Source organism: Poeciliopsis prolifica, unplaced genomic scaffold (genome assembly GCF_027474105.1).
Source record: "Poeciliopsis prolifica strain line A6 unplaced genomic scaffold, Auburn_PproV2 SCAFFOLD005, whole genome shotgun sequence".
Taxonomy (NCBI): Eukaryota; Metazoa; Chordata; class Actinopteri; order Cyprinodontiformes; family Poeciliidae; genus Poeciliopsis; species Poeciliopsis prolifica.
This window is the reverse complement of record NW_026562380.1, coordinates 13,467,414-13,493,852: the sequence shown is the minus strand read 5'-3', so window position 1 is coordinate 13,493,852 and position 26,439 is coordinate 13,467,414. Positions and strand designations below refer to the sequence as shown.

General features: G+C 39.5%; 1 protein-coding gene across 1 annotated transcript; it reads right to left on the bottom strand.

The window, feature by feature from the left end:
- Nucleotides 1–8,093: 8,093 nt before the first annotated feature.
- On the bottom strand, nucleotides 8,094–26,406 carry pgbd5 (piggyBac transposable element derived 5). The gene is made up of 7 exons (XM_055029800.1): nucleotides 26,031–26,406; nucleotides 20,976–21,406; nucleotides 16,813–16,947; nucleotides 14,761–14,941; nucleotides 13,394–13,591; nucleotides 12,622–12,727; nucleotides 8,094–11,730 (listed from the first exon to the last, which is right to left on the bottom strand). Exons 1-7 carry the CDS (start codon nucleotides 26,404–26,406, stop codon nucleotides 11,535–11,537), a joined length of 1,623 nt encoding a protein of 540 aa, XP_054885775.1. The 3' UTR covers nucleotides 8,094–11,534.
- Between the last annotated feature and the right edge of the window lie 33 nt (nucleotides 26,407–26,439).

Sequence of the window (26,439 nt, the reverse complement as noted above, 5' to 3'; positions counted from 1 at the left end):
TGATGAACACAGATGGTAGATGAGCTATAGTCAAGACGTCCGCAGTGTTTGCGTCAAAAGAGTGGGGATGTTAATCACAAAATTGACGTTTATTGTAATAGAAATTAAGTTGGTATGAGGTGAATATTTCTGTGTGTCGACGTTCATTAACTTGGAGGTGATTGAGACGCAGGAGTAGCCATGACAGACCTGGAAACCTCACTGAAGAGAGAAAGTTAATTAAGGATCTTTGTGTGTTGACTGAAAGACACTTCTATTTATCTGTTCACTTTACATCCTCATACCAATCTATTTCAACTCATAAAGGGAAAATTATGACCCTACTGACAGCTCAACTTATTTTCACTGACGACAATTAACCTGTAAATTGAAAAGTCTAGTTTGTCCTTTTTAGTCAGTAAAACGATCATTAAAATGGCATGTGAATATTTTCAGATTTTATGTACCACTTGTCATTTTGCTTTTGATGCAGTTCAGGAAAGATCAAATTCTAGAACGAAAGTACTTTCAGTTTTGCCCTCTGAATGTGAACACAATAGCAGATGGTATAAAAAAAAAAAAATCTAATTTCTTCACTTAAAAAACTAATTCCAAATATTAGATGAAGGACAAAAGAAACACAGTTTTCTTTTGTCTCGGTGTATCCATCAACCTTTTCCATTTCATTTCCAATGAAATGAAGCGTGTGTAACAACGGACCACTTAGTGTTGTGGAAAAGTGTTTAAAACATGCGGTGTCGCATTTGAGGCCTTGGTGTTGAAACTCCCACCTGCCTCAAAAATACACCAGCTGCTTGTACACACTCATGTGTATTAATACACACAAAAAAATTATTTTATCTCAAAGTACTTCCTGGTGAAACAGAGGCTGAATAAATAATAGATAATAAAAGTCTTGCATTCACCAGATCAGGTACTTGTCTGACGCTACAAAATGTCCAAGAAGGCAATTTACTCTCACTGAGAGTTACAAATATTTAGCTCAGTGTCTTTTTGAACGTTAACAGGCAAAAAGTCAAACTGATTGACGTGAGAAGTGGAGCGCCATGCTCACACACATGCACACAGCGAGATGTGTGCTCTGGCAGCTAAATTAAAGACGGTAATTCTCTTTAGCTGTTGCCTAATTAAAAGCTTGTTCTAACCTGTCTGACCAGATACTACTCACTTTAACTAATCACAATGAGTTTGTTTAAAACCTCAACATGTCTAGCAGGTTGTGGAGTTCTCAGAGACGAACAGCCAGTGTTTCTCATTAACTCTCTTCCCCTCCTTCCTTTAGATTATCCTATTATATGATGAGAGCCTCTCTGCTGCCTGAATCCCCCTGATGCTGCCAAAATATCCCCTAACACCTACACAAAGTTGCCGAACGCAACTGCTCAAGCACGCAAGCGCACAGAAAAGCGGAGGATCACACATTTGATGAGCTTCTTTCTTCCCCTAACTCTTTTCTTCTCTGGTTTTTTTTTTTTTTTTTGCAGCTGTTCGTCATTTGAAGTAAATTGTATGAAACCTGGTATTCATAACTGCTGGCCATGATTCCACCCTGGAGTCCTACTAACATCATAATGGTTTAATCTGTGCAGTCCTGACCCGGGTCTGTTGTTCACATCTGACCTGAGTGGGAGAGAAGACGATAGTTCAGCGCACACAGCATCTGTGAGCTATTGTTTCTTCCCTTCTATCTATCTATCTATCTATCTATCTATCTATCTATCTATCTATCTATCTATCTATCTATCTATCTATCTATCTATCTATCTATCTATCTATCTATCTATCTAACTTATTAGATAGCTAATTTGTCATTAGGTACCTATTGACAAATTACTTTCCACAGGAAAAACATTGTTTGGAAAAACACAAATCTGTTATTTCAGGAAGATGTGGCAAGAGGAAAGTCATTACTGAACGATTCAGTAGAACATGGCGGTGGTGGCGCATAATGTGCGGCTGCTTTTCTTAATCAGGGAAAGTGTTCAGAGTAGGTGAGGACGGATAGAGCTAAATACAGGTCAGTCATAAAACCTGTAAGAATCTACAACAACAATAATAATAATAATAAAAATAGGGTCTAGGATGACGGCAGTGGATTTTAAGCTCACACATGTTGCAGTGGCCCAGCAAACCTCGGACCTTAATCTAATTGGGAATTTGTGGCGAAAACCCAAAAACAGTTGTTCACAGACGCTCTTCGTCCAGTCTGACCAAGCTGAAGACGCGTCAGTGTTGGGAATAAGAACGGACAAAAATCTTCAAAAAACCCGGTTGAGAATAACTCCCAAAAGCCTCTGTCTCTGAAAACCGACGTGCGAGTCACGGCGTAGCATCTAGGAAAGATGGCAGCTCAGTGTCAGATCCCCTCTCTAACGCCACGGGACTGGAAAACGACTGCATGACGCCCGCTGAGAGTTTCTCCACACCTTTGTGCAAAGAACAACTTAGAAGAAGGACCTAATTAGCCGGTGCCAAAGTCCACCCTTATCTGGACAAGGCCCTCTCTCCTGGCCAAGCCAGACCATATTTCACGCTAAAAACGAGTGGCTGACATTTTCCAGGTTCACGTGTAGCCCGGTCGCTGCGGGGATGTGAAAGAATAAAAGAGAAAACACGACAACTTTGGTTAATCATTCCACATCGTCTAGGATCCAGCCCTTTCTTTGACAGATAAATATATAACCAACGAAACAAACAAAAGAAAAAGAATCACAGTGATGGAAAGTGTTTTTTTTTCTTCTCGCGTTGCTTTGCCTCCCTCTAAAACCGGATTCTTCAGAGCCGAGTCTCTTCACAGGCGATAACAAGACGCAAACCTCCAGACATATCAAAGCGCAGGCCTCTATATCAAAAGAAAACTATAAATATAATCATTAGACTGATGATTATATGTTAACACGTACAGTGAAGGTGTATGTTTGTGCATGCAGCCGCGTGAGTGAGTGTGAAGGTTAAGTGCTTGATTAAAAGAGTGTGTCAAACGTACATAAGAAGGGTGGAGACTCCAGACATTGTGGAGACAGAGGTTATAAACTTGGCAAGGCATTCTCTCACGAAACTCCATTGTTAGGCCACTTTTATATTTCGGATGACTAATGTTTCATGATCTGTCAGGACTCACAGTAGGCGTTAGATTTATTGTGCAACTCGGTGGCTTCAGCTGAATTCGTTGAATTGGTAAGTTTTGGTCCCCAAACAGGGAGTCTGCTGTTTGGAGCAGATAGGAATTTTTAATTCTTTTTTATGCATTGATATAAGGGTGAAAAAAACATTTATAAGATCTTCCTGATGTCCAAATTTACTCAAATACTTGGTATTTTTTCACGGTTTTTTTTTTCCTATTAAAATCACAAACTTCCATGAGTTTTATTGAAATTTTACACGACAGACTGCCAAAGAGTAGTGAATTGTGATGTGGAAAAGGCTAATTTTGGACAACTCTTTTACATCTTCAAGGATTTTGGGAATGCCAAAAAGCTCAAACTCATTTGGGATTGGATGGCGAGAGCCTATGAACATTAATGTTCAAGTCTTTCCCCTGGCTTTTAAATAGACTCGGATATAAACTTTAACAGCTCCATTCTCACAGATGAATGAGTTGTGGGGTTTTTTCCTCCTCCATGAACTGGATTTGAGTGACTGTAGCACTTTCTTCCAGATGTTTGCTGTGCTTTCTGATGGCAGTTGGGTGCATTAGGGTTTTATTTAGCGTTGTCAAAGTGAAAGGAGAGCCTAAGATTTTTGGAAGCGTATTTACAAAACAGGATTTGAAAACTGATCTATCATTTTTCTCTGATCCATCCACAGTTGAAACCAGAAGTGCAGATACACCCAAGAAAAAGAAACATAAACTTTTTTTTTTCTCATCAGTTTAAATTCAATCAGGGTAAACTTCTCTTGGTTTAGATCACATAGAACAACTTGTATTACTTCTATTTGCCAAATTCACAAAAGATTAAGCAAGATTAGAATATGTCACAGATGTAGTTATTTATTCATAGGTTTACATGATTAACAACATGGGACGGCCCAGATGAGGATGTCACGGCTTTGCAAAAATCTGATAGTAATAATCAGATTCAACACTTTGGTTGGCATCCACCAACTTGTCGACATGAAAACTAAGTGATGTCCAATTAAATTTTTGTTCTTGTTCTTGAAAACAACAACACAATTAACAATAGTAACATTTATTTTCAAAAGTAAAAAAAAAGAAAAAGTTTTTTTATTTTTTTTTTTATTTTGTCTTTACACCAAAATGACACATAATTGGATAATTGGTCACTGTCACAATTGAACTCTCGTCGCATTCCTGAAAAGCTTAAACTTAATTGAATGTTCCCAAAAAAAAAACAAAAGAAAAAAAAAAAGCTGACAGACTGAATTAAATAGTCTGTTCCTCGGAAATTCCTAACAACAAGATCATAAAATCTAAGAAGGAGTGAAGAAAAACAAGTGGTTTAAATACTCCAAAAGTGAACCGGTAACTGGAAACAAAGAACAGGTGAGAGGTGAGACCAGCTGAGAAAAAGGACTGGAATAGCTGAAAATAACAGGTTACCGAAAAGATTTAAGAAAAAAAAAATCATCCTGCTGTTCTGATGAGATTACAAGAGAGCACCAATAAAACCTCTTTTTTTTTAATCATTCCCCATCACAACAGTTCAAGCGTTCAGTGTCTGAGGGTTTTCCTATAAAACAGTCTGAGTTTGTTTCACTTTGTTACGTTTAATGACGCAGAAAATAAATGTTTGACCCTGGTTTTATGTCTTCTCATACCAGTCAGGGCTCTTTGATTGTGTCATCGTGACAACTTTTATGAAGTCAAAGAAAGACAGCAGAGAGAGTTCATCGCAAAGGGGATTTGGAGGCAAAAAATATTGACATCTGTTTTTTTTAAGATGATGAGTCATCAGGGTTCGATAAACTGACAACAGATTGGTTAAAAGTCAAAGGCTTTTAAAAAGGATTCATGCTGGTGAAAGCTCTGTTTTTGGGATCTCAGACAAGCAATCGAGTTGACAGCAGAAGTCTGAATATTTTTATTTATGTGTTTATTTATTAGAAAACGTGTTCATCTTTTCTGGCTTCTATGTGGAATCATTCATTTTTACACAACCTTGTTTCCTAGAAGAACATGCTGCAAGCATGGGGTTATGAACTATGTAATTATACTTTTTAATGCTTTGTTCAGTGCAAAGCTGCAGTGCGTTAGCACAGAGAGATGCTCTCCTTGGTTTCACATGTCGATTCTTGTCTTTTTGAACTAAGAATCCTTTAAATAAAGCAGGAATTTTCTGAACTTTAACTCATCTTACATCCTTTTCTGCCCTCTTGGCTTCATTTTGATGAACATGATGTTCAACCCTCGCTTTTTTGAATCAGGATTTTTCGTTTTTTCCACATATTTGGGATCCTGAGATTGAGAAAGAATACACCAATTATAAAGGAATTAACTCTACAATAAAGTTCAAAGGGTTAGCTTTTGACATTTTTACGAATTAAGTGTAAATGTGGTAGACATTGTGAGAGCAGGATTTTTGAATGTTTGCGTCTATTTGTAGAAAGTCAAAGTTTCAGCATCTTGACGTGTTTGCTTCTCGCTGCTGCACAGACTCGGTTTCTGACAGCGACACGGTCTCTCAGTCTCCCGTTTGCTTGTTTCACTGTGAAAACCAACAGCAACCAACATCCGCGTTTGCAACGTCCCCAAAGCGGGACGAGGCGATTAAAGCCAGAGCTGCAGATCAACGAGGCCTGTTGCTGCAGGCCTGTGTGCTGCTGCAGTTGCTTCTCCTGGAGGTGACCTCCTCTGATCCGACTTCTCCTGTTTGTCGGTTCTTCTCAGAAGCTTTGTGGTTGTGGTTGTTGGAACCCCAGAGATGAGCTGCCGGTCGGCTCCTCTGATCTTTTCATTGTGTAACTTCACCACAGGCCGCCCAGTTCTGTACAAATCATTGTGATTCTTGCTTTCAGGCATGGGAGAGTCTGCTTCAGTCCTCACCACCTCTCTCTCATCCTCTCTCTCTTTCTCACACACACACACTTTCTCCACCACTCTCTGTTGGGGGTGTGGAATAATATTTTCTTTGAAAGCTTCTTCAGCTTTGAAGATGGAAAAACAAGACATTATTACTATTATTATTATTATTTTTTTATTTTTTTTTTGCCAAACTGTCTTTCTTTTCTGGAGGTTCAGTTACCTTCAGTTTCTAGGAGCTTCGCCGGACAGTCTGTTATTGAGCATGTCATCAATAAGGCAGGAATATAATCCAGTTACAGTCTCACTGTAATGCTCAGGCCAGTTATAATCAGTTTAACCTCAGTCAGGATCAATAGACTGACTGGGAAAAAAGAAGGGGAAATTAGGGATTTGCTGCCCTCTGCCTGTCCACTTTCACATTACATGCAACTATTCGCTGCAGCTGCACAGCTTTGTGAGCAAACCAGTTGCTTCCAAAGCTGTAATTTAACCCTGGAAACCTTTAAATAAATAGATCAAAATGACCTGGTGAGGTTTGTTTTCATGCACTATCTTAAAGACAAAGTCGCTATTTATTTCATATTTCAGCTATTTATCTGAAAATGGGCTGCTGGCAGTACATCGTGTCAATAGTTCAGCAAACCTCTCATGAATTTTTCAAAAGTTAGTGTTTGGTGTTTTTATTCCAAGCTTCCATAAGTTGGTCAAATGTGACCCACGTTCACTTCCAGGGGAATTTAATTGGAATATTTAGAATGTAGACTATTTGTGACTACAAATAAAATTACACTGCACGACTACTTAGAGCAGACTGGCAATATTCTGGGTTTATGATGCTTGTATCTTCGATGCCACAGGTGAGAAAACTTCCTCTAGATTTAATGGGAGCCTCACCGACTAGTTCATCGTTAATATTAAGCCTATTTTTTTAATCTTAGCTGCCTTTTAGTACACATTAAAACAAATCATCACAATGGACGTTTTATCACACTACTCATAATTAGACATACACGGTGAGGATAAGATACAGTGGCATAAGTTTCATAAAAAAATCTGTTGATTTAGAAAGGCATTCTTTGTTGTCCTCAAAATACCAAATGTTTTCTCGGTTTGTAAAAAGCTCCAGTTTTTAATCATTTCCATTGCCTTCTGTTCACCTAAGAGACAGCAGCATACGAAGACCGAAAGTGATTTTCTACAATGCTGTTTATGACCCAGAAAACATAAAGAGTGCATGTTTTTCATGTACACTGGCTGCAATACAAAGAAGCCTCATTATGACGTAAAAAGCTGCATCTCTTCTGGAACATGGAGAATAGGAGGGCCACTTGAAGCTGCTCCGCTCTCTTTGCAGCTGGAGGTGATAACGATATTTTATTGAAAAGAAAAGAACTTCAAAAACTGCCCTTTTTTTCCACCCTTTGAATATGTTGCCAAGCAACTGTGGTTTACAAAGCCCCCCTGTTAGTAATATATGCTTTGAGAGGAGTAATAAAAGCAGGATGAAAACTAACTAAATAAATAAATCCCAAGATAAGTTCAGTAACAAACACATTGACTGGATATTATATGTTCTATTTTATTTATTTTTTCTATCCAACAGCTTCATATTTACTGCTCAGCATTGGTGCAACTTTTGTTTGGTCTGGAAAAAGAAAAATTAAATCACTTTTAAATTAAATCATCTTAAAGGCTTTCTAGCATTCACTCCAGTCTATTGGTAAAAATAAACAAAGCATCCATGATTTTTCATTTGCATGTTGAAAAGGTAAAATTGTGATTTTGTCTATATATGTCTCTGGAAGTCCACTACATGGACGGCAAAGAAACGGACAGTTCAAAAGTGAAAAACGCTTTGGTGTTTAGTTGCTTCCACTAGCTTTTTTTTTTTTTTCATTTCTTTTTACTGTTTTAACAAACTGTACAGGGTCGGGCAGTGTTTTCCAAAGACAGGACATATAGATGCTTAAGCCCTAATTAGGGGCTTTAAGGTATCCATGTGTCAGATATTTTCTTGCCTTTGTTTTCATTTTTTTTGTACATATTAAACAGAACATTGGTGAACAAACAGCATCAGGAAGAGTAAGGAACACAGCAGACATGCCAATGATAGAGGTGTGGAGATGTTTAATGCAGGGTTAGTTTATAAAACAGTTTGAACATCTTATGGACCAACGTCTAATTGGTCCATGATCTGGACATGGGAGCGGATTGCACAATTGGTGCTAAAAAAAACAAAAAAACAAAAACAAACAAAAAACTTTACTGTCCACCTAAATCCAGTACTTCAGTGTCAGCGCCCTGTCCAACATCCTGTATGGTTTAGATGCTTCTCTGCATCAAATGACCTCTGGAGGACACACTGAGATGGTACTTCAGACATTTGCCTTGTCGGAACAGAGACACGTCCATTCATCACACTTTGTGTGGGTCAGTAAAGCAACAAAGACACACAGCTGTGAATGGAGGAGAATGCAGCTAAATGTAGGGCAACCAGCAAGATGATCAAAAATATTATTATTGTGGGATTATTTTCAGACTGATTTAATGAAAGACAATGTTTTGTATCCATCAACCAAACATATTGGTTGATGGAAAGCTAATCTCATTTGTTAAAGTAACATAATTTGTTTATGTTTAGTGAATGAATAAAACATAAGTTCACTGAAAGAGTGTTTGTCAGACTAACACAAAAAAGTTAAGTTAGTTCAACTAACTTCTATTTTGTGAATGTGAAGTGATTTGAATTAGTTGGGTTAATTAATTCATTTTATCTTAAACATAAAGTTATAATGCTAGATTGCCGCATCTGTTTTTCTTTCAACTAACATAATGCAATTATGTGGAACCTGTCGACATAAAAAAAAATATGTTCAGTCAATAATTCATGTCTTTGAGTGATGACATAATATCAAACGTGTTAAAATCATGAGGTGACATGAGAGATGCGCGCCATCGGATAAACAGTGTCAGTTGTTGGCAGTCCGAAACATTCATTTACAAAGTTCAGGGGTTCACACGCACAAGACTATCAACAGCTATGGTCTGGGTTAGTGAGAGGATAAAAAGAAATCACAATCTTCAGTCTGAGAGACGGAGTGGTTATTAAAATGAAACCAAAAGGACATCCCTTCTGTTGTAGATCTTCTCTTTCATTTTCACCCTATAATCGTTTGTGTATTTTCACATATATATTAGTCATTTCTCTACCTATATTTACAGATCTCACCCACACCACCAATGTATGTTTGACTTTTTTTTTTTTTTTTTTGCCCAAAATGAAAAGCTTCAAAGCTTTCAAAGTGCAAGACTGTGATGGGGATGATGGAAAGGTGAATGAGTGAATCACTAAACGAATGCCGTCGTATCACTGTAACATCATGTATTCACACACCGAACCATGCTGACGCAATACTTTTCACACATATAAAACTCTTCATAATGTTTTCCCAGCATCACAACAGGAATGAAGCCCCACCATGTTCAGCCAAGCCAGGTGAGTCATTCTTCAGACGGCAATATGGCGCAGTTTGAGCTCAGACGAGGAAAAGGTGGCTTCTCTCCAGAGGCTAATGCCACACTGAGAAATACTATCTACAAAAATCCTCTTCTATCTCATAAAATCCCTTTGTAACACGACTCGCCGTCTTACTTGTATAATTTTGTTGCGTCACATCAAAGTCAAACCACGACTATCATCATCTTAACCTGATTGCCTCCAGACCCGTTTTTGCTCTCCGCTTCCACAGTAAATCTGGCCAAACGTTACTATCTGAACGGAGCCCTGAACAGCGGCCAAGTCTGTACTCACCGCCTGGCAACGGCGGCGTGCTCGGACGTTTCCTGCCCTCCAAAACTCAGTTATACCTCACTGTGAAGCAGGAGGAGGGAAAGGACTCCTGCCAAAAACAATGGCACCGGCAATTAAATGCTTAGTTGGATGTAAACAGTGTAATGAAGTTACGAGTTTAAAAAAAAAGTAATTAAGAAGAAATTAATGTAATTTAAAAAAACAAACAAACAAACAAACAACCTTTTGTTAGATTATATATATATAATCAAACAAATCAGTCACTTTAATTAATCAGTTAATCTCCTAAAACAAACCACACAGAGCCTCCCAAAGTATTCACCCCACTTGAACTGTTTCACATTATGTCACATAACTCACAAAACTTCAAACTGGGATTAAACAAACCAACACAAAGTAGTATGTAAGGAAAGGAAGGGAAATGATGCATAGTTTTCAGTAAAAAGAAAAAAAAGAAGAAAAAACTAAATTGTGAGGCATTCTTTTGAATGCAGCAGTGACAGACAATCTCAGCCACTTCCTCTCTGCAAACAGCTCAAGCTCAGTCGGGTTGGACGGAGAGGATTTAGGTACGGACGTCGACAGGAAGACGTTCTGAGCTAAAATCGTTCCATCACCTCTCCGGTTTGCCAGAAGGTCGACCCCTGTAATGAAGAGGTCGACCTTAAGACTGCCACAGTCTTAAGGCTTTTGCAGCCTCTTGAGAGGTTTGCTCCCAGGTCTGCTCCGCATTTACCTCCATCCTTCTAGAAAGCTTTCTTTGTCTCTACTGAAGATATGCAGCCACGTATCATGTTCAAGTAGTATGAATACTTTTGCAAAACCCTGTATGGATGTAATTTATGTTGGTTTTTCTGTTTGTTTTTACCATTACAGTTAGAGAATAAAAAAAAAAAAAAAAACACTACAGCTCCAGCGGGAACTTTATGGCTTTCTCGTCAGGATTTTTCTGATGCGGGCAGCTATGATGGGCAGATGGACACGGTCCTGTATGAGGCATCCCTTTTTACTGACGATGCACCCTTAGTGAACATGGTGTGCAACATAACGACACATTTGGGTCACAGGTGTCACACGCTTCAATCCTCAGGCTTGACATCAGACACACAAATGGCAGTTCTACTCACTGAACACATACACACACACACGCACACACACACACACACACACAGACACGCACACACACAATTATTTCACAGCTCGCCTGGAGCTAAAATCTTTTCCACACTTAACAACACAAACGTCACAATCTACATTCTCAATGCATGCAGTGTCGTGTTTACTCGGACTTTGTTACAAGGTGCCAAGTGTGTTTTTAGTTTTTTTCGCTTTTTTTTTTTTTAAGACATTTTCAGTTTAATTCAGGCTTATTAAATTGTTAAATAGTTGAACTCTTTGATAAGACTAAAAACTTTAAGGTGACATCATTTCTGAGTGAAATCCGACTCGTTTTGTTGTTTCTCGTTTCATCTCTGATTCTGCTGACGCCAGAAGTGTGTGGCTAACAGTAGCAGCTGAGGCAGGGGGGGAGCTACCCCAGGTGGCTCTTAATAATGCATACAGTGCAGTTGTGTGTCAGTGAATATTTACAGGGGCAGAAATTAACAACTACAGGAAGAGAGAGACGGGAGCTTGGCACACTGACACAGACCCAGGAGGCCTGTACAACCAAGTGGAAATTAACATGTGGGAGAGATTGTATTTCTGTCTTCATCCTCCTCTTCGTCCTCCTCTTTCATCTCACTGTGTGGGGGAACAGTCGTCCAGATCCAGCAGCTCCCTGACCAGTCTCTCTCCAAACTGCGCTCGGCTGTAGCGCTTGACGGCGTAGGCGTCGGACATCTTGTAGAGGATGTACGCGTTATTGATGGCGATGCTGATGCTCAACCAGAATACCTGCTGCCAAGTCTTGTTGGGCTTGTGGAAGATAAAATATCTATAAGAAAGAAACAACAACAACAAAAAATGACTTGTGAGGCCTTTAGTGCCCATGCAGCAGCACCAGTTGACCCCCTTTCAGGTCGGCTTAAATGGGAAATAAAATGTGCTAAAGCGTTTATTGTTTGCAAGGCGATGTTGGAGTGATATTTTCCTATTGGATTATGTCTTCTACACTGAAATGAAGGACAGATACAAAATAATATGTTAGGAGTAGAACAGATGAATAAACCACTTATATTAAAAAAATCTGCTTATTTTTGTAAAAAACTAAAAACAGTACATCGACTTTTTTTTTATTTTATTGAACTAGCTCTGTTTTTCACTCGTTTCACAGTGGTCACCGTAACCCGGGGTATTATGTTTAAATTTAGATCCTAAAATGATTTTCTGTTCAATACAATGTTTGTTTATGATAGAAATGAGACGGGACTCTCAAAGTAAAACATGTTGTAAATTGAGAATAATTTCTGAAAATTCAATTAACATCTCAATAATCAATGGAAACATTTTTTAAAAGCAAATAAACCCCAAAACAAACAAATGAAAAAAAAGCCCTTATATAATAGCAAGGCAGCTTTCAGCATGTCTCAAAAGGTTGTTTGACTATTCAATCTTAGCAATGAGCTCAAAGTCTTTGCTCAAAGCAATCTTCTGCTCCGTCCTCTGATTCTCAGTGACTTCCAAGTAAGAATTATTTCAGAAAAATCCAGACAGTAGAAACGTTCTGGTGAAATTACAATATTACTTTGAAGTTCATCCTGCCAAGTGTAGGAGTAGCCTGCTAGCTAGTTTCATCTAGCCAGTACTGAGTACCTGGAGAGAACCTACACATACTCATGGAGGACATGCGAGCCCCATGCAAAGGCACCGTCAGGTCTCCACATACTTGCTGTACTTGTCGTCGTATTTGCAGATGTAGCTGAGATGCGCCGCAAAGGCTTCGACGGCAAGAGGGCACGGTATTTCTCCACTTTTCCTCTTAATAATCACTCCTACCGGAGAAAAAAGCCCACACAGCAAAGAGCTGAGGGTTAGCAGAGAGAACTGGAGGAAGAAATAAATCCATGTGAACATACCTGTCACCATTTTTGCATTATTTTGTTACACATGTTCATTTTGCTCAATCGCGGAAATTAAAACGTGACACTATTAGCACAGATATCAATCATCTGTGGTAGATTGGAAGGATTAGAGGCTATTTTGCTATTAATGCCAGATGGGCAAAGCATTCCCACACAGACTCCCACACACACATACGGGCCAAAGAAAATCAATACTAGATAGTAACCGTTTATCTGCTTCCTCACTTCCACACTCCTTCAGCACAGAGCAGGAACACGGCTGGATTTAAAACTTAACAAAGTGGATTAGACAGTATTCGTGTGTTTATGCAATATCATGATCCTCTCTGTGCCTAAAAAAGGATTATTGTGGATTAAAAGCTCTGGTTGTTTCTCAATGTCAGGAATGCTTGATATTGGGGTGGGGAGTCTACTGATGGCAAACTCGCATCACAGAACAATGTTGAATTTTATTTCACCTGATCAGAAGACAGTTTTCCTTTCATGCAGCAATGCAAATTGTGTGTTAGAAACAGATATTTCAACCTAACACAGTTTAACAGGACACATTGAAGAAGATCTCATTTACTTATTCACCTTCTTTTGTTGGTGAGTAGGCATTTGTAATGAACCTGAAGTGTCCCTTATTGTACCAGCTGATCAGAGACATGCTGCCCTTCATCATCACGCGTGACTGTCCGCGCTGCGCCGGCGTTGAGCTGCAGACCAGCATGCTTTGGGGCAAACCTGTGCAGTCACTCTTCCTGGTGCTCAGCAAGCCACAGCAGTAGATATCTGAACAGAGAAAAGAGAAACATATATTTTTCGTGGGGGGATGTTTACAGCTGCTACTAATTGTGATAACACAGTGTTGATCATTCCTGTGGCCATTTAGTCGTCCTGGTGGAGGGACACTCCAGACTGATCACTGCCTAGCATAACGGAGTGAATGTGCTGTTGCTTCACTTTCTCTGGTTTTTGTTTAGAATAAAGAAGTGCTGCCAGGTGGTATGTCTTTTGCTTTGCACTAAAAAGATGCCATTGATAAGAAAACAAGAACTTAAAGAACTAACTGGGAGCAGAGCTATTCTATTTATAAGTAAAACTGAAATCTATACACTGATTGGTTTCTCTTGGATTAAGTGCAAAGTCCTAAATAAACCCATTTTCATTAGCGGGACAACGTCTGACTGTAGAGAGGCGCCAGTTACTCTTGTCTTGATAAATTAATTAGGCGCTGATTAATCGGACCAATTTCCCCTTGATCGGCTCCGACCTGTGCTGAAGCACACACTCTCGGTGCATTTATTCTACGGAGCAACGATTTGTTCTGTGATGTAAATCTTCAGAGATGGAAGTGAGGGTGAGCAGTCTTTAGTTTTGATGTGTAAATGGAGAAAATCCTGGACTTCCTTCATTTTCGGTTGAACTCCAAGGAAGACCAAGGAAACCACAGATTATTGTTTTCGCTTTCATATTTTAAAGAATTGTAATAAAAAGAGGACTTTTCATTGGAAATCCACTCAACAAGGCATCCGTGTTCACGAGTGGATCAGTGAGAGAGTTAGTCGTGATGAGACTCTTGCTTTGAACTGCTGCTTGTCTCTCTGTAAAAACTTTTTCTGGTCTTCAAAGTGAAGATCTGGAATCAGGGTAGGGGTGAGGGAAGAAACTATAGGTTTAGTTTGCTAAAATCAAGACAAACAGGAAAACACAATTTTGGGTGTAAAAGGTCACTGCAGTCAAAACTGTTCATGTTCAACGGCTGAAGGCTGAAATATAATGAGAATCCAAGCTCTGAGCTTTTGTGTTGCCACTAGTCTTGCCTATACTACGCCATCAACCCCGCTTTAAAACGAAATAAACAAATCAAATTTGTACAAAGGCAAAGGTGGATAAGACAATGAGTGAGATTACAATATGTCCTCCAAAGACAAAGAAGAGGAAGCTGTCTGCTTGGTTACCCTGCTTGCTGAACTCAGAGAAGAGGCCGAGGCTCGTGATGGACGGCCCCGTGAAGATGATGGCGTTCTTGCCGGAGATGTTCTGGCAGAGCTGCTTGGCCACGAGGCTGTGGAGCTGGGGCTTGTTCTTCAAGGTGGCCAGTCCATCTGTGCCCTGTCCCTCCTTCAGATGGACGGAGATCTGCACAGTGGGCGGAAACCAGACGGCGCGTCAGGTACAGAACGGCCAAACGGCGAGCTGATTTTAGCAAAATTCCCATATTGTTGCTTGTTTGTAGAGAGACTTTTGCAAACAGGGCATTAAATCTGTACGTCTTAAAAGTAACATCAACTCAGAACTGTAATCACTTATTAAAAAACAGAAACGGTTTGCAAACAGTTTAGTTTTTCCACTCTGCACTGAATCAAATGGCTTTAGTCTGATTATCCCAGATCTACATTAGTTATGGAGCCATTAAGCTGAGTGGAGAGGTGCTTGGATGTTATTTTGTAGTGCAATAGACTAATGAGTCACATTTTTTCTTTCCTTTTTCCTGATTCAGAGGAAGAATACGCCAGTGGAGACTCAAGTTGGTGTGCAGCAAACTGGTAAAGGAGGATGTTCTGCTAAACGGCTGTTTCTTCTCTGAAATGGACGAGTTAATGGAACTTAGCGTTAGCGTACAAAGCACAGCGCATAAAAGGTACTTTTCTTTGAATAAAAGCACAAGAAATCTATGAATAAATAATAAATAATAACAGCTGCTTTCATGTAAAGGAAAAAAATAATTTCTAAACATCAATGGTTTAATTTCAGCGTATCGACATTTCTCTTTAAAATGAACCAAGTCTTGCGTTTTTTTGTTTTTTTTTACAGGGTAACTAACAAAACACTTGTTGCGTTTATAGTTAAAATGCTACATTTAATCTATTTATGGGTTCCGTGCAGTAAATTTACAATGTGGTATTTTTGTACTTCTCTAACTGTTTTTTTTTGTTTTATTTGTTGGTCAGGCAATTTTCAAATTAAATAGAGCTTAAATTTATGAGTTAAACAGCTAAAATATTCCAACAATATTCCAATCTTTCATGGTGGGAGTATCGGGTCATTGTCTTGAAGATGTGACGGCAGACTCTTCCTTCTTTCTGCGGGCGTTTCCATCTCATAGATGACGAGCCTTGCTCTCATGTGTCATGGCTTTGAAAGATGAAAAAACTTTACCTGAACCCAGCGTAAACACAGATTCTGTCAGAAATGTTTTGCGATTTTTGTGCATAATTCTCACATGAAGAGATGAAAATAGAAAAAAGCGAGATGAGAGGTGAGGGGGCTGTCTTTTTAATTTGGTTTGGTAATAATTCTTCCCAGGAGTTTGTGCATGTCTTCATGTCGCCCAAAGAACGCCAAAACCTCAATTTCAGTTTCTCACACAGTCACTGTTTGAAGTTTAACGTTTTGGGTTAAACGAGAGTGTTGTAGTTGGTAATTAATAAAAATAATCCTTTAAAAAAAAAGATTTTTCTAAAAAAAAAAAAACATAATTGTGCACACAGCACAGCTTTTGGGAGGGTTGGACCGATCCGACAGCTCTGTTCCTCGGTGTTACATAAGAGACGAGCGTAGGAGCGCAGGGTTGCGTCGAGGGCAACGCTGTCAGTCAGCACAGCGGCTCTATCTGTGATTATAAACTGAAGCCAGAAAATCCTCCACTCCGTGACATCAAAAAAAAAAAAAAACGAGCAACCAGCGTTTTAGCCCAGGAGCCATTTCTCACGCTTACATCAAATTTTCAAAGTGAATTTTGCAGCTTGTGAACATCATTCCCACAAAGCTGTTTTCCTCTGTCCAGCACACACAAGCATCGGGTCGAGACGAAGATCTGAGCCCGGGTCAGAGCCGCTCATCGCTTCACAAAAAGCCTTTCAGATTTCGTCCTGAAACTTCACTCCCTTATTTATAAAGTAATTTTTGCCATCACGTTTCGAAGCAGAAAATTAAAACACATCCTTCCTTTGCTTCTGTCGAAATGCCCTGCAGGTTTTATTTATTTCACTCTCAGCCGGAGCCTCTACCTGGCAGATGAATCCGGTGGAGGTGCACTGCCGCACCCACAGACTGAACTTCCTCTTCTTCCTCTTCCTCAGATCTCTTTCTGTGCAGGTGGTGATAAACACGGGATCCTCATCAATCAGTGGCTCATGAAGAACCTGGAAGTGCACAGAGGATGCAGTAAATGTTCGCTTGTGTCAAAACATTTCCATGAAACTAAAACCAATTTCATTACAGACTTGAAGTTTGATTGATAAATACTGATATTCTAGTTTGTAGCATAAATTTACTCATAATAAGTAATATTTTCTTAATATTAAGATTTTATGCCTTAATGAGATAATTAGTACAAAGACACTTAAAGTAATAAAAATATTCTCTTGGTGAGAAAAATGATCTTGTCAGAAAGAAAACAAGCATAAATTTCCTTAATTTAAGATATTTAATCTTACTAGGACTTCAGTTTTTTCAGTGCAGGCTTGAAGACAAAAAACATCTCCAATCTAAAGAAATCTGAAGAAAGAAAAATAATAATTTATTTTTAAATTATATCTTTAATCTTTGGTGTTATAATATATAATATATATCTGATAACCCACATGCAAAAAAAACAAAAAAAAGAGAAAACAAAAAGATTTGCAAAAACCTCCAGGATAAATAATATTTTACAAATCAGAAGTCAAATTGAGTACTGTGTTGTTTGGAAAACCCAATTAGAGCGATGTCAATGTTATGAAACACTGCGTCAAATCAAGAAAGTCTTAAAAAGTATGAAATTTTTATCATGGAGACGTGTTAAAGACGCCGTGGCGCAGATGGTGCTACTGGAGTAACAGGCAGGCTGTCAGTGTGGAAAACTAGACAGAGTACAGCCGTTTGAAGAGTAGTTTGTGTTTGAGTGGGATAATGATAAAAAAATGTTTCCACCAGAAAAAAAACAAAAAACACCTTCTGGTTTGTAACTTTTGCTTTTTAATCACCACAGGGACTTTTTTTCCTGACTGTTTATATGTATTAAATAATGTAGAAATTGGTGAAATTGCTGAACCTCAAGACACTGAACAAATTCACAGCAATGTAATCTCATGTAATCACTTCACAAGACAAACAGATCCCATATTCACCTATAAGCAATTTTATAAAATTAATCCAATCATTTATATTGTGTTGAATTCTATGACTTATAAAGTAATTCAGTCACCATGTTTGTTTCTGGATCGTAAGAGGAAGCCGGAGTACCCTGACAGAAACTACAGACACACAAAGAGGATATGCTGAACGGCAGAAGTTTAGGTTTAATGTTAGTTAAAAAGGTGCCTTTTCATAAGGCGTGTGTAACTTTATGTTTCCTGCTGTTTCTCTGTTGTCTTTTCTGCATGCTGCATCTAACGAAAGCTGAAGGGAGCTGTGATTTAGAAACTCCGTTCTGCTCTGCCATCGGTACAAACAGGATATTTCCCAGTCAAATATGAGATTATCGTTTCATGAAAAAATAATGAAGCTTTCTAGCCTCTCGCTGATTGACTTCATCCAAACCACAGATCTCCCCATTGGCTTAGAATCCAACCCGTAATGACCTAAGGCTTTGTTTCAGACAAACAAGTCCTTAGTTAAATCTTTATTGCTCAGCCTCTGAAGAAACTACAAAATAATAATGACAATAATATTTACTATCAGTGAGAATAAATATAAGGAAACAATATTGTGTTTCTCTTTTTCTAACTGACATATCAGACAGTGGGTCTGTGAGGAGACCATGAGAGCAAAGAGGTTAAAACTAACATCAAAATGAAAACAGGACAATAGAGTTAAGAAAAGTCTGTTTCTTCATTAAATGAGTAAGCTACTGTTCGACAAAGCAACAGTTTCACTCTGTGCTTCTCTCTGTGTTCGCACCCACTCTGTCCCTGGCACAGTCAACTATCAGATAAAATAAACTGTCCTGGGTACGCACACAAATGCACGCGCTCCATGGCAGCCATCCTGCCCTCATTATTTTGATTTTGTACATTTTAGATGCAAGCAGATTGAGGTAATTTTGCATAAATAAATAAAAAAACAAAAAAAACAACCCAGATTTATTTGACAATCCAATGACTCCTTAATATTTAAAATGTTTCCTTTAAATTTGCAGAGCTGAATTAGATTTGGGTGTGACTCGCCAGAGGTTACGATATTCCCAGTTGTATCTCTGGCATAGTAGGGATCATCTTTCACCAGTTACGCTGATCCGAGAGGCACTCAAGCTGCTCAAACTAAAAGCAAATGAATCAGCTAGTTCCCACTACTTCCATTACTTTTGTTTTTTGATGCAGGCATGAAAATTGATGCTCTTGAAACATGATTATTTATCCCAAGAGGCCCTTCATGAACAAATACTGAATATGAAGTACAGTGTGTTGGTTATTAGCATTGGAGAAAGTGGAGCTAAATCAATGCTTTTATAGATGAAGCAAAGCTGCTTGTGATCATCCCTCCATGCAACTACATGGAAGGTACATAAGATATGTTTCTTTTTTAATTTATTTATATCAACTGCACTTATATGTGGAATTGCTTGTTTTCTTTTCAATGTTTGATGTATAAGCACATCACGTATTTAAATATACATGTATATATGTTATCAGTGCTGCAAACTGTGCACAGAGTGTGATAGGACGACCTCAGTCTGAGGTTATATGACCACATCTGCAACTGGTGTGCAAAATAAATCCCTACGGCAGCAAAATGCAGCACACAGCTGAACCTACTAAGGTTCTGTTTTTTTTTTTCTTTCAAAAGTTGATCTATTTGTTTTTGGGTCAGAGTTCTGCATTTATCAGTTAAAAATCTGAAACGCTCATTCTTTATCGTGATGCTGCATGAAAAATAAGAGGACTTCTTCGACACAGTTCTCATTGCGACAGTGGCCGCCTGAATAAAAAAAACAAACAAACAAAAAAACTTTTCTGTACATGTATGAAATGACAATTCATAGTCATATTTAAATTCAAAAATACTATATTGATTCCAAAGAGAAATTCAATGCTGCCGTAATTTGTATTAATGCGAAATTTCAATAAATAAAACCATATGTGTGGGTTTTAGCTGAAGGCCAGTTGCTTTTGAAGGCCAGGCTTTTTGCTAGAAAGTGCAACTTCTGCTGTTTCATACCAAAAAGAATCACCGTCAAATATTATCAAGAATATATCAACAGCGTCAAAAAGGTTCGACATTTTCACTTGAAGCAAAAGGAGTGCTTTTATGCCACACATCACACAAACAGGCCACGCTTGCAAAAACCTGATCTGAATTTGATGGTGGATTTCTGATCTTTGATTCTCTGAAGATTTGACCAGCAAACAGCAATTATTGATTATTTACATTACAAGCAGATTGTATGAGCGTGAGGGAGCGATCACTGTAAAGCAGGGTTTTGCTATTATCTACTATACAAGACAAATGAGACAATGCTCACATTTTAAACTGTCAATAATGTCAAAAAAAAAAAAAAGCAGCACTGTTGGACTTCTTCCCCAACAGTGCTGCTCATCAGTAGCTGAAAGTTTTGGACACATTTCCTGGCGACCCAAAACAGAAAGTAAAAATAGTTCACTACTGACCCAGTTGGAAAAAGTGAGTCCAAACTGAAGCCAAAAATAAAAAAGAATTTGGAGGAAAAGCCAGATAAAACAAAACAAAACTGGCTTTCCTACATAATTAATATGTGGATGGTTTTCAGAGTGAGATTCACATTGCTTCAAGCAAAGCCCTTCCATTGTCTCATTTTAAATGGAAGTGGGGCATTCCTTGCTTCAATTTAAAAGTTCACATATTTGCTCATAAAAGGTTAAACAGTATCTAAACTGCTGAGTTGGCAACAATCTGATTTAAACACTTCTACAACTACTGTTTTATATCTAAATATAACCTTATCTCCAATTTGACTTTGACTGCAGTTCAGAAAATTGGATCGTGTGTTTAAACACAGATGAAAACTCGCAACTTGGAGAACTAATTAGCATAATGCTCAGTGTTAGCTGTCCAATAAGTTTCTCACTGACCCACAAAAGCTAACATGATTCTGTTAAATGACACTTCATTTAGCAGAATCATTTCTAAACATTTTCACTGCACTTTGGCTCCTCACATTATAGCAGAATGAAGAATAGAAACGTCAGCAGATGATCTGACGACTTGCACGTACCTGTGTCTGCGAGGGCCTGAAGGTGCAGCTGAACGACTGCTGCAGCGAGTCCAGGAACGGCTGGATCTTGTAAAGGCCCTGATTGCTCCCCTGGGACGGGCGGAAAGCCACGATGTGAAAGTACTTGAGGATCTTCTCGAAACGCGACTGGCTCATCTTCAAGGCGATGCTTCTGTTGCTGAAGAAGCCCGAGCTCCAGATGCTGAGCACCGACTCGCAGCGGTGCACGCTGGTGGAGATGACGAAGCCCAGGAAGGCCTTCATCTCCTGAGCCGTGACGGGACACCAGCCTTCTTCGGAGCCGAAGCGCTCCTGATACTTCTTGGCATACATGTTTGTCTGGGTGACCATGTTTTGGATGCAGTTATCTGGGACGAAGAGCTGGAAAAAGTCCAAGGCAGTGGCAGAGGCCGGTATCTTCTGAGCGGGTCCTGGAAGGAGACCAAAAGGAAAACAAAGCGAAATGTTGCAGCAAATGAAACAGACCGACAGGAAGCCTGACATCAGCTTGCTATCGGGCACAGCGGTCAATCTCAGCTCTCGAAGTTCAGAAACAGGCTTTAGTTTGGTTCTTCTGCTCGACGAAACGTTTCTCTTTTTGACACAGTGACAGGATAAAGTGAGCCGTCATTCTTTAAGCAGAGAACAAACGCAAAGTGCTTCTTGTTGACATAAAGCACAATGTTGCCTCAAAAATAGAGAAAAAAACAACATCAAAACAGTTTGGGTTTTTTTATGAATGAACCGTGTCAGCTCTTGGTATGAACGTCAGAGGCCATGGGCCGTGGCTGGAAAGTTAAGAAGACTTGACAGCCGCCGCACTGTGGCGAGCGTCAGTTTGTTGTTTCTCTGCTCGCGGAAGGCCTCAGTGTCTCGTTGCTTTATTGTTATGGCAGGAAATGAGTCAAAACCGCGACCCCAAGTAGCTGAATCAGGCTTCTGACATCTGCCAATAAAGCTTTGGCTGATAAAAGATCGTAATGCTGGAACAGGAGTACAGTATTCATCATTTAGTCAAGCAAACAGACACAGCAAACAAACATATCCACTGATTAGGTGATTTATATAGAGAAGAGTGCTTGGAAAGCTACAGCTGCGGTTAAATATAACCCTTATCTCAGAGAAAACAAAGATAAAATGTCCATTTAGACATAATGAGTAAAATAGCTTAGTTTAAATAACATAAAAGGTGGCTAATTGTTCACAGCTCAGAAACCAACTTCGAATAGATTTTTACACTATTTGCCACAGTTCAAAGCAAAAACAGTAGAAGCATTATATAAGATATATTAAAAATAAGTAAATGATTTCAGATTTGAATTGATAAATAATCGCAGCCTTACTCAGCTCACATTTGAGTTTTGCTCTGATTGTTGTATATTTCTTTTCAGCTTAAGGCTTTAAACACTATAAACTACAGTCCCTCAGGGCTCAGTGTTGGGAACCAAATTGTTAGTTTTATATAATAAAGTATGCAAAGTATCTAAGATTCTTAAACCAGTTATATTTGCATATGATAATAATATATTTTTCTCATGTGCTGATCTGCAATTACTATCTGAAATGGTTCAAATGACTAGAAAAAAAGGATCAATATAGAAATGGTTCAAATAAGACACAATTACAAATTCAATTTAATGGGATTAAGAAGAAAAATACTCAACATATTCTTCACTATTCTAATAATATATATAAAATAATGCTAAATTATTTTTCATAGTATGATGTGCTCTGTAAGGGTGAAGCTTCAAATTAGGAGAAATAAATGTAACTATCAGCAGATACACTAACATCCCATAACACTCTGTCTGGTTTTTACTGGCTCTTCTCAGTAAAAGATTTTCTCTGTCCTTGTTGACTGCTTTGGAAAAAAAAAAAAAAAAAAAAATTGGAAATTGAGTGGAACAACGTCAAGCTCAATTGAACACCAATGTCTCATTATCTCTAAACAGCAGACAGCAACAGTTCTCCTTGGATCGCTTCCCTGGCTTTCCGAATGGTTTGCATCAGCTGGGTTAGCCTCTTAAGGTACAATTAAAGCTAACACCATCAAGACGTTAGATCGCTGTGGGCCTGGAGGAAACAGGATGTGGACAAGAGAGAATCGGGAACAATGGTGAGAAGATGGCTGGCGCTTGCAGAGGAGATTGCCAAAATAGGGGCAGGCTGGCTCAAAACCAAACTCATTTAAATCCAACTAAACTCTAAAGCTTAATGTAAATCTAAGCAGGACGTAGAGGCACTTTTTCTATAAAGGGCAAAACAAAAACGTAGAGAAATGGCTTTGGAAATATTCAACCCCTTGTAGCATTTTTACGTTTTACATGCCACAGCCGCAAACAATTTATTTGGACTTTAATTCGCAGACCAGCATAAAGTAGGAAAAATATCAGAAAGCAGATGTTTCCATCTTTTCTTCTGAGATCTGGTCTCCTCTGAAGCACAGCCATCTTGTTTATTAGTCTAACCGGCTGTTTGTTACCATTGGCTAATATTTGTCAACCGGGGATTGAAAATGTGTGTTTTCTAAATTATTTGCTACCAAATCCACTCGAATCCCAGATCGAACAAAATCCTACCTGATGATCAGCTGATATTCTTATTCCAGTTGCTGGAGGACAAACATCTGCCTGATAGAGAGCTTTTACATCCAGGGATTACCCAGTCGGAGATTACACTATATTTGCAGCGCATAAATCCTTCACTAAACTGAACATGGTTCAGGCTCAGCTGAGGAGCAAAAGGCAAGAACTGAAAATTATTTTTTGCCCGTCATCGCCGACAGGGTTTTCTACAATAAACTAAGATGGTCTGACTTTCATATTGATATGTGTATAGATTTTCTCTTCATAATAGCCCACTGAAGTTGAAAAACCTTTATATAATTATTTATATCTCTGCATCAACTTGGAGACAGAATGACATTTAGAAATATTGTTTATTGTTTTGACTGCATACACTCATTAAGAAGGATACGGGGATAAATGAGAACCCGGTACCGGGTTCTTATTTAGTGTTTAGTGTTTAACTTAGCATATGGTGAGGAGAAGCAGTCTAACAGAATACAAGTAAGTGAGTGAACTCCGACTTCCTAAATTGTTTGTATAATCTAAAGATTTAGATATGGGTTTCAAAACGCCTTTCTATGCAAAGAAAACAAATTCTGACCCGAGTATGAACCGTGAAAACCAACTAAAACCTGACCTGAGTGTTCCCCTGGTTCTGCACCTGCCTTCTGCTGCAAACCAGAACAAACCATCTAGGGTTTGCATACGGTTTGTGAGCGAATATGTTCTGACAGGAGCCGATAACTTATGAACGCATGACACGGCGTCCAAAGAGTGGAGCTGTCACATCCGCAGTGTGTTTGTGTGACGGGCAGCTCACCTTGACAGAGAAATGGGCAGGCAAGTGACAAATATGTAGCCAGACAGGCGCACAGACAGGCAGAGCAGTCCAGACGTATTTATATCTCCCTTTACTGCAGCGTTGGCCGACTTTAGAAGCTGTTGATGCCGTCAGTGTCAGTACAGATGCATATTTATTCACCGACGTTCAGACCAGTGGTGCTCAAGATTATTAACTCTGAAAACTGTTTTTTTTTTTACTTTTATCTACACAGAGTAGTGGCCAAAACCCATGTTTGCCATGTTTGTCCAAACAGACGTGGAATGTGATTCTTTTACAAATCCACCTCAGACTAAAACAGGCAGACACACCTGGCGCTACCATACAATAACTAAAGAGCGACACCACACCCACTCCAGGATGTGAGAAGTACGAAGCATCCTGTAGCTTTCCTTATCTCCATGGGACCTCTGGTTATTGGCTTAAAAAAACCCACATGCACTCTTACATTTCTAATCATAAAAAAGGTGGATTTTTTTTTTTTTTTCTGCAAGCAAGTTACTTCTGCTTTGCTTGCACTTTACCCGGTGCCGGGTTCTCGTTTGTAAAAAGTCAATAAACAGGCCACGAGCACAGCCAGGCCTGGTTCATATCTTCCAGAGCCACATGCTGCAGCTGCATCCAAAGCTGCAGCAATGCTCTATCACTGTGGATACAGACTGGCATTCCCTGCTGCCCTGGTTAAACAGACAGAAACTGAAAGGGATGGACGGAGCAGTTGGATTTGTTCTCAGTCACACACGTCGAAGTCTCCTTTTCTCTTCGCAGGAGTTTGCAAAGAAAACTGAGCCAGGCTTGTAGCAAGTGCTAAAAAGCGCCTATACATAGAATTAAAATTAACATCGCTGAGAACCACGTAGCGTAGCATTTATTAAGAGAACATATTTTTTCAATTATAAAAAAATATAGCACAAAAAAAATATTCAGAAATAAGGAGCACATTAAAAAGAAAATAATTTCATAACTTTTCTAATGTGTAATAAATAAACGTTATAATTGCATCATTAAATGAATAGAATTAAAAAAATAGAGTATTTAAATAATTATTTCATGGTTTATTTCCTGTCACTGCAGCTCCATTAGGCCCTGACGCCTCATTGGTCAACACGCACAGCTTGTGAACTTCACAATGATTGCAATAACTTCTGACTGACTGAACGGTAAGACAAGGCGTGTGCACATAGGACTACTTACTGACTTGTGGGATTATGTAATTGGAAATCATTTAAGCACTGGCATTAATCTTTCCAGTTTATCTGATTCCCCTATGAATAAATAAGACAGTTTGTATGAAGCCCCCTGCTGCTTCTCTAAATTACACAGCATGTCCCTCCGCACTGCAATCAAACATGAACTCAGCAGCGTGTGTATCTGAGCACTGAGGGGTGAAGTATCAAAGGCTGAGCGTGTCATTAACCCAACAGTGCGCGGTGTCACGCTCCTCTCCGACGCGCATGGATGGGATGGAAGCGGTGCGGTGCGGTCGGTTGCGTTATCGCTGCCCTACATTTTCGTAAGAGTCAGAGAAACGGCCTGTCTGACCTGAAACCTGCACTATGTGTTTCCATGCACCTTAAAGACAGGAGGCGTTCCTCCTCTACTGCACACACGACCTTATTCGTTCATCGTGAATCACGTCTCTCTCACCGTATGTCTCTTTGTACGGCGGGACCGTGACGTCCTGCAGCGTCTCCGTCCAGCCTTCCTCCTCCGCCTGGCTCCGGGTGAGGGAGCCCGGGGGCCCGCTGCTCCCGCCGGCGGACCCTCCGCCAGACCCCCCGCTGTGGCCACAGTCCTTGTCCCCGCGCTTTGGGTGGCGGTGGTGCTGATGGTGCTGCAGCTCCTGCTCGCCCGCCTCTGCCATGTAGTTGTCGGAGTCGGAGTCCCCCGAGGTGCTGTAGAAGGGATTGTCGCTGCTGTCGTCCCCGGACTCGCCGAACACGTCGTCGGATATCTGCAGGCTCTCATACCGGGAGCGGGCCGCTTCCAGGAGAGACAGCGCCTTCCGCCCGCACTCGGCCATCTCCCTCAGCAGTGATGCTCCTCTCCCCCCACC

Coding starts and splice junctions, on each gene's coding strand:
- pgbd5 (XM_055029800.1), bottom strand. CDS start 26,406: ATGGCCGAGTGCGGGCGGAAGGCGCTGTCTCTCCTGGAAGCGGCCCGC. Junction 14,942..16,812: donor CCACCGGATTCATCTGCCAG/GTAGAGGCTCCG, acceptor CCCACTGTGCAG/ATCTCCGTCCATCTGAAGGA. Junction 12,728..13,393: donor CTACTCACCAACAAAAGAAG/GTGAATAAGTAA, acceptor TTTCTCCGGTAG/GAGTGATTATTAAGAGGAAA.